General features: G+C 27.5%; 1 protein-coding gene across 1 annotated transcript; it reads left to right on the top strand.

Annotated features, from left to right (window-relative positions):
• The first annotated feature begins 2,342 nt into the window (after positions 1 to 2,342).
• LOC101492957 (uncharacterized) lies at positions 2,343 to 4,113 on the top strand. Its single transcript, XM_004493572.4, has one exon. It carries the CDS (start codon positions 2,718 to 2,720, stop codon positions 3,900 to 3,902), a length of 1,185 nt encoding a protein of 394 aa, XP_004493629.1. The 5' UTR covers positions 2,343 to 2,717; the 3' UTR covers positions 3,903 to 4,113.
• Positions 4,114 to 9,155: the final 5,042 nt, after the last annotated feature.

Below are 9,155 nucleotides of genomic sequence, written 5' to 3'. Positions count from 1 at the left end.
TCTTCCGATTACACTTTTTTTTAAGAATGGAACTCATGATGGATGATTATTCTGATTTTGTTAATGGTGAAAGCAGATTTTGAATTGCAAAACAAGCTATATGAAATATATTGAATTGAATCTGCGATTTATGACATTCTTTGCACTACCATGCTAGCTTGGTCCCTCCTCTGTTTTTTTCCCATATAGCCCACGGTAAATAATTAGCAATCAAAAGATTCAAAACCCCTTAGAAAGTTAGAAAATGCAATATTGTGATCGGAGATGTGGCTTTTGGTGATAGTTCCTTGACTTCAATTCAATATGTGAAAGATGGAAGCAATATTAAGGATTGTGCATTCAAGAACCGCGTGGGATAATCTCTTAATCAAATAATTTACTCTATACTTACTTAATTATACTACTACACTACATTTTAATAAAAATTCAATTTTATTATTCTTTTTAAGTAACTCAACTTAAATTTTATATTTTTTTATACATGTCTATGTTTCAAAAAAAAAATTTATAATACAAATGAGTTAAGAAAATTTTATTAAAAAAATTTGAAATATAATTTAAATTTTTTAGAAAAATTTGTACGGTGTATTTGAAAAAAAAATTATTTCGAAACACATTTGTGTTGTGAAAACTTTAAAAACTAATTTATGAAACCAAAACTTTGAATTTTTAGATAGACAAATATATTCTTAAAAAATAAATCTTGGTACATAAAATTTAAATTTTCTTAAACAAAATTATGTTTTGAATTTAAAAAAAAAATTATCAGAATACTAATGCATTCCAAAAAAATTTAGTACACAAAATTCAATTTTTTTAAAACACATTTATTTTTCAGAATTCAAATTAAAAGTTAAAAATTCAAATCCCAATTAAATTAGTTGTTAGCGTAGATGTCTCGTTATATGTTGTTAATTTAAGAGATTTAATTATTATTTTTACAAATTTTTAAGTATTTAAATACCTTTTTTAAAAGAAAGAGGTCGGATTGATTTATTAGCTCTCATAATCCACAATAATTAGGTTATACTTAAATATTTACAATTTATTTCAAAATAATTTAAAATCTGTTGACTCAAATATATAACTTAGTCCATGTGATTTCGATTAAGTCAAGTTGAATCTATCTATTTGTTGAGTATACTCTTAACTATTCACGGAGATAAATTATGCCACACCTCTATTATTTTGATTGAGATCATTCTAATATTTATATAAAAATAAAGTGTTATTTTGATTTTGTAAGTGTGTGTTGATTATAATTTTGAATTTATCAAAATTAAATATATTATTAAACTCCTCTTAATATTTTAATGAATCAATTTAATTAATTAAAATACATTTAAAACTAAATTAATTAAAAACTTTATATTTAAATATCAAATAGTTAATAAATTATATGTTTAATCATATTTTTATGTAAAAATATTTAATAATTAATTTGTCATACGATCATATAATTTAAAAGACTATAAAACTTAGATGACCGTGGCACCGGCCGACTGTGTTGCACCAATATTATTATTATTTTTTAAAAAAAGTGTAGAAAATGAGTTGGATTTTGAAAATATTTAGCAATGAATGTTGGCAAAACGAGAGTTCACTCTGAACTCTGCCTTTATGAGTGAACTCTACAGTAACCGATAAACTTTTGTTTCAGTGTTTGACCAAATTTTATTGAAAAGTAAAGTTGGCTTATTATTTTGGTACAGTACCGAGTTTATGTTTGTTGACCAATTGTATAGTGACAATTTATAACTACAGATGTATAGGTATCGAAGTATCTCGATCTGATTGATTGTCAAGTCTTCATCGAAATGTGAACATTATTCATTTTTCATCACACTACTTCAAAAAACGGGAAACAAAAAAGAACCGCAAGTTCGCAACCATCGATCGCACAACAAGAAGCATGTGAGCATAAACTTGACCAATCTTCGAATTCAACGTGAACTCAACGGGAACTTGTTGCTGAATGAAACTCAATCCCTTATCCCAGTCCACCTCTTGTTTAAAGTGCATAGCTGTCACTCTCGGAACGTGACCCAACAGTTTTTTTTCCATTAATATTAAATTAATTGAAAAATTAAAAATACATAACAAAACAACATCTATTAAAATTAAAAAATAACGCGTCACATGCACTTAAACAACAAATAAAAAACAAATAACGTCGTGTTAAAAATAACACTATCAATATCAATAATCTTTTTAGTGTAATTTTTTATTATCAAACTTGTAGTGTAACTTGTCGCATAAAATAAAACGTACACGTGTTTAATTTTATTATAGTATTAGTGATGAGAGGAAGTATTACATAGTCTTAGTGGTATGGAATGGAGGTTTTTGGTTCGGAGAACCGTTTGATTCCGAAGCTGATAAGAGTGATAAATTAAACATTAATGAGCAATTAAACTAACATAAGAGAGCAAACAAGTAGAAGTTTGGTTGTGGCGGTGACTCTTCTGTTTCGCCTTGTGGTATAAGGCAAAATCATGAAAAAGCAGAACCATTCACACAAAAGCAATAAAATTTATTCACAAAAGAATGCTTCTCTTCCAAGCCAGCTAGAGTTAGTTGATTTGATATTGATAGTGATAATTGTTCACTTCCGCCATTAAAACCACACACCGTTACTCACGAGAAAGCAAAAAATGAAAAAATCATTACTATAAAACGCATTAAAACGTTGTTCTTCCACTCTTCTCCAACTTCCAATGGAGATTTGTACGACTTCTTTGATTTTAATTTTGTGTTTCCTTCAATCCGCGCAAGCAATCTTAGATCCTATTGATTTTTTGGCATTGCAATCTATTAAGAGAGCGTTGCACGATGTTCCTGGTTCAAATTTCTTTTCTTCTTGGGACTTCACCGATGATCCATGCAACTTCGCCGGTGTTTACTGCGCCTCCGATAAAGTCATTGCTCTCAATCTCGGAGAACCTAGAGCCGGTTCCCCTGGCCTTACCGGAAAAATTGACAACTCCGTAGGAAAACTCTCTTCTCTCGTCGACTTTACCGTTACTCCCGGTAGAATTTACGGTCCTCTTCCTCAATCCCTTTCCAATTTGAAAAACCTCAAGTTTCTCGGTATCAGTCGGAATTTCATCTCCGGCGAGATTCCGGCAGGGCTTGGTCAGCTTCGCAATATCAGAACCATCGATCTAAGCTATAATCAGCTTGCCGGATCCATTCCACCATCAATCGGAACATTGCCGAAGCTAAACAACCTAATCCTCCGTCATAACCGTCTCACCGGTTCGGTTCCCTCGTTTGCATCGGCTCAAAACTTAAACCGGCTCGATCTAAAGCACAATTCTCTCTCCGGTTCACTTGCTCCCAATTCTCTCCCTCCTTCACTCCAATACCTGTCTCTATCCTGGAATCAGTTTACCGGACCACTGGACCGGGTTTTATACCGACTAAACCGGCTCAACTACCTTGATCTAAGCTTAAACCGGTTCACCGGTTCAATCCCGCCTCAATTGTTCTCATTCCCGCTAATAAACTTACAATTAGAAAGGAACCAGTTATGCGGTCCGGTCAAACCTTTCAATGAAGTTACAATCCAAACCGTTGATCTCAGTTACAATAAGCTATCAGGTGAAATATCACCTTTACTAGCAAGTGTGCAAAACTTGTATCTAAACAATAACGCTTTTACCGGCGAAGTTCCCGGTAGCTTCGTGGAACGGTTATTGGCGGCGAGTATACAGATACTGTATTTGCAGCATAATTATCTCACTGGAATCGTAATAAATCCAACGGCGGAGATTCCTTTGAGCAGTTCTCTGTGCTTGCAGTATAATTGCATGATTCCGCCCGTTCAGATGACGTGTCCTTCCAAAGCTGGTTACCAGAAAATCAGACCTGCTCGAGAGTGCAACCAACCATTGAATTGAAGTCTCATACCATATCATATTCTGATATTCAGCACTAGTATATTCAAGAATGAGCTAGCTAATCTTCAAACATTAAAATCATAAACTATAATATATAGCTTTTTTTGTCTTGCTTTTGTATTTAATTATTATTATTCTTTTTGACTTGTTTTACTAATTCATTATTATTATTTTAGTATTTCGAATGATATTAATAAAATGATTCTGAATACTTGTAATTTGCAATTAGCATTTAGCAGGGAGGTGCACTGAATTACTTTTTTTTTCTTTTCACAATGAGTATCCGGTAAACCTGTACGAATGGTCTTTCAACTTAAATTTTAAACTAATTCCTTATATTTTTTAGTTTAAAAAAGTCATTTATTTTTCTAATAGACAATTGTGTTGGACTTTTAAAAATTTCTTACAAAACTGTGAAAAATAGTCATTGTGTCTTTCTCTTAGAGGTTTATGACGTCATTTTGACCTTATTTTCGGAACGTAGATTCCATATTATAGTATATAATGTATAAAAAGAATGAGTGAATAGTCAATTTCATTATTGAAATATAGCTTTTGTAAATTAATTTATGAATTTTGTGATTGAAAATTATATCTCTAAAATTAAAAAATATCTATCAAAATAATTTTTTAATTAAATTGCAACAATTAATTATATTAATTAAAATTAATGTGATATTTTTATGTTTAATTTACGTCAATGTCATGTCATTAAGATTAATTTATTTATAAATTTTAGTTTTATATTGTCAAATTGTCAGTAATATATGTAATATTACATTTACTAATTACTGGAAAGTTAATATTTTGTGAGAAACTTCAATTTTATAAGTAAAATAATTTATATTGTAACGACAATTATGTAGAAATAGTGTCAAACAGCCACACATTCAATTTGTATATCGTATCACCATTTCTAATGACAAGAGTTTACAAATAGAATATTGTGTCAAAGTGCAAAATTATAGAACTAATTTAACCAATGTTGTCAATAATTTTCAAAATCATTTTATCAATTCACTCATAAAATAACTCTAATTAATTATATTTTAATTAAAATAAAATTTTCAATATAATAATAAATTATATACCATCTAAAATTAAATATAAGTAAAAGTTACAAATGAAAATTTGATGTATTTAATATTAAATTAAGGTCAAATAGATTAACTTTTCAACTATTTTTTTTATTTATATTTCATTTTAAATATAATATTTAAGAATTTCTTTTTATAAATAAACCTACTTCATAAAATTTGGGAAGAAAAATTACATAAAAAAACATGTTAGTCCATAAAACGATAAATTATTTTTATCTTAAAAAAATTGTTTACAACTTTTAAAGAGTCGATTGCAGATTTTATATTTTTGCTATGTCACAAAAATTGGTACCTCTATATCAAAATCTGATATGGATAGTTTTAGTCTTTTATTTAAATTTTTAAATTAAAAAATATTGATATGACATATGATATGATGACATAAATTGACGTGAAATGATTAACATTCATGATATTACCATAAAATCTTTTAAAAAAATTATATTCAATTTTTGAAATTATTCATTTTTAAAATTTAATTATTGACATATAAATATATAATGCATCTACATAGTTATTCATGAGATTGTGTGCAACGCCGTTTACAGTATATCACATCATAATTTTTTAATTTAAAAATATGAGAGAGGGAGGTAAAAAATGTCGAATTTTAAAATGCTATTCCAAATTCATGAATTGATAAAAATAAAGGGACAAAAACTATAATTAAGTTAAAACGTCATATACAAATTTTAACATTTATTTTTTGATATATATAAAATTGTTGAAGCCAACCCTTTTATTATTAATCTTATGGCTGACTCATTTGAAACATTTGATTTATAGGAAAATATCATTCAATTATAATAGTTGATTTAAAAAATATTTACTCGATAGAATTTTATTGGATGATTGTAGTCGTTAGTGTAACTATCAAATATAATGTGTTCTCTCCCTGTATATAATTTGTTTATATATTTTCTCTTAACTCAAATATAATTAAAAGTACTTAAAAATATAAAAAAAAATATAATGTTAGGTAATATTCATTTGATTTTATAGACTCCCACGACATACTGAATCCAGTTTAAATTTTTATTAAAAGATATATTAACATTTAATATTTGACACGTCTCAAATATAATTATTTATACTAATAATCTATAAAAAAAAATGTTAGTTAATATTCATACAATTGTCTAAATCTAATAAAATATGTGAGCACTTTCATACTTAATATTTTGTAAGATACGATAGTTAACATTCTAGTAAAAATATGTGAGCACTTCCATACTTAAAATTTTGTAAGATACTATAGTTAACATCCAATCATTCAGCGACACAATATTTTTATACTTTATTATTATTTTTTAAAATAAATTAATTTATTCGTTATATGTGTTTGAAGGGCTGTGGTACGCAATTTTATTTTTATTTTTTATGAATATATAAGAATTTACCAATAAACAATAAATATATGTAAAATAATATCATTTATCTTCATTTAAATTTTTGTGAGTTTACGAGAGCATTATTTAAAGAGTATTTTTGAATGATAATATGGTGAAGTTATTTGAAATTTTATAATATTTGTATATACAAAATATGACTTGTATATTTACTTACACTTGAGCCCGGAGAGTATTCATGTTAAGCCCAGATCATTCGGTATGTGCCCAAAGGCTCCACAAAATTGAGTAAGATGACTTAGGAGTAGGCCTACGAAACAATAAGCCCGATAAATATTTGTTAAACTTAAGAAAGGGACAACGAATTTGAAAAAAAATAAAATTTTATTTAATTACAAACAATTATATTCCTATCTCATTTTTTTTTCCAGAGAATCCAGTTGCCTGTGGTTTTTAAAAAAAAAAAATTGCAAAATCCTTTCATATTTAAATGTGTTTTAAAATAATTAAAGTCAAAATTTTCAAAACACAAAAATCTTTTGAAAAACTCAAATTATAAATTTTTATGAAACACATTTATATTATTAAAGTTTTAAATTAAGTTTTACACTTGTTTAAAAATTGTTTTTAAAATTTGTAATTATCAATATTATACAATTATTTATTTTATGTTTTTTTTAAAATAGATAAATCTTAATATTTTGAAAAATTCAATTGTAATTTACCACCTCAATATTTTTCAATTCAATTAAGTTTGCTTATTTTAAAATCGATAAAAAAAATTAATAATAAATTATAAACTCTATAAGCTCAAAATACTTGAAGCAATTTATTATAAACTACAAGTTCATATTAAAATAAACTTTACTCAACATATATATATATATTTTTTAGTAATTAATCAACATATCTTATAATTTATAAATTATAAGTTAGTTTATATGTCTTATCAAATAGACTTTTGTCTATATTTTTATTATTAAAAAATAAAAAATAAAATAAAAACAAGCAACCGACCAAACAAAATTGAAGTTGTTATCTATGATCCCCAATAAAGAAAACCCATTTGTTGACAATGACCCCTTGCCTTGTCGCATTGAGGAATATTTTCAAGACATAAACAGCTAACTTACTAAGGACAAATCACAATAAGACATGAATAGTAGTAACCAGGAAAACAATATGCACAAGAAAGGTGAAAGTAAAGCTTCAAATATATTTGTTTACTGTAAAAAGAATGACTTAAAACCAAAAATTAATAACCATTAATAAAGTCAATAAAAGACAAGGTTCCATGTCCTTATCCAAGCTTAGCTGTTCCTATGCTTACACACTTTAAAGCAATCCCAAACATGTGTTATTATATTTTAATTATACTTTTTTGGGTTCCCAAAAGTGGTCCCAATAAGAATACATCCAAAAATACTCCCAACCACCGGATTAAAGAAAAAAGAAAAAGGACTCTTCCTTTGAAAACAATGCCAAATTCTCGTTTTTGCTGTTTTCCCAATGTCCAAACAGAAGTTGATTGAATAGGCAATACAAGAGATGACAACAATTAATCAGATTGATGTTGAAATGATTCAAGCTTCTGCCAATCATCATTCTCCGCGTGAAAATCTTTTCACGTTCTTTTGGTGGATGGGATTTGTCTTGGCTTCACTATGTTAAGCTTCCAATTTCAAACTTGTATTTTTAAATTTAGAATATCTAATCTATTCCTTCTCTTCCAATAGGTTCAATTATGCATTCCATTTTTTTCTTTCTAACACATGCGTATTATTTAAGCAAATATATGTAATAAACCAAATGCCTCATCTTTTTTACCACTACTAGTGCACTAGTACTACCTTCTTTACTTCTATTACAATATACTTTACTAATGATTCAGATGCTAAAAATTAATATGGGCATCCTTTAAATTGTGGAAGGTCCTAACGATAAATATGAAAAAGTGGCCCATTTATAATATTAAAAAAAGTTAGTTTTTTTCAACTTTTCTAGGCAATATGGACAAGTCATTCCCAAATTAACTTATATCACATTGTCCTATATCTTAGACCTTCTACTTTCCATTATATTCTTCATTGTTTGTTGTTTTAAGCCTTCACTCCACTTCAATTAGCTCCTTACATTAAACACTAATTTTATGGACACACAACTATGTTGATACTAAACAAAAATTACACATAACTATCTAAAGATTACTTCTTAAATGCTTTTTATTTTAGTGGCGGTTATGTAGTGTCTGATTTAAGATTATATAATTCACACTTTAAATTAATTTCATAATATTATAATATATAACAATACAAGTTTAAAACTTAAACTCTTCTTAATTGAATAGTCACGTAAACTTAATTGCAAGACTGCTTATAATGTTGATTAATTCGCATCTAACTTTAATATAGTGTTAGGATTATAATACATGTTTGAATTGATCATGAATTAAGTAAAATTACATTCTGTAACCAAGTTTTTCCACAATCATCTCAATGCAAACACAACAAAATCCAAGCAACTGTGCAACACTGTTTGTGACACAAGAAATTGAAACTGTTGAATTGGAACCATAAGGTGATGCTGCGACAGAGACAAGCACAACATTGAGATTGAGAGAATCCAACTAATAAACAAAAGCAATCATCCAAGACAAATTATATAACTATATATTTAGTTATACTTATACATTCATAATATCAGGTTGGGATATTCTCCATGTCACATTCAGTCATTAATTAGTACTCCTACAAGAGGAATATATTACAATCCCCAAACCAAATCCATCATCCATTACCTAATCT

Source organism: Cicer arietinum, chromosome 3 (genome assembly GCF_000331145.2).
Source record: "Cicer arietinum cultivar CDC Frontier isolate Library 1 chromosome 3, Cicar.CDCFrontier_v2.0, whole genome shotgun sequence".
Taxonomy (NCBI): Eukaryota; Viridiplantae; Streptophyta; class Magnoliopsida; order Fabales; family Fabaceae; genus Cicer; species Cicer arietinum.
Note: the sequence above shows the minus strand (reverse complement) of the source record. Positions and strands in the feature narration are given on the sequence as shown.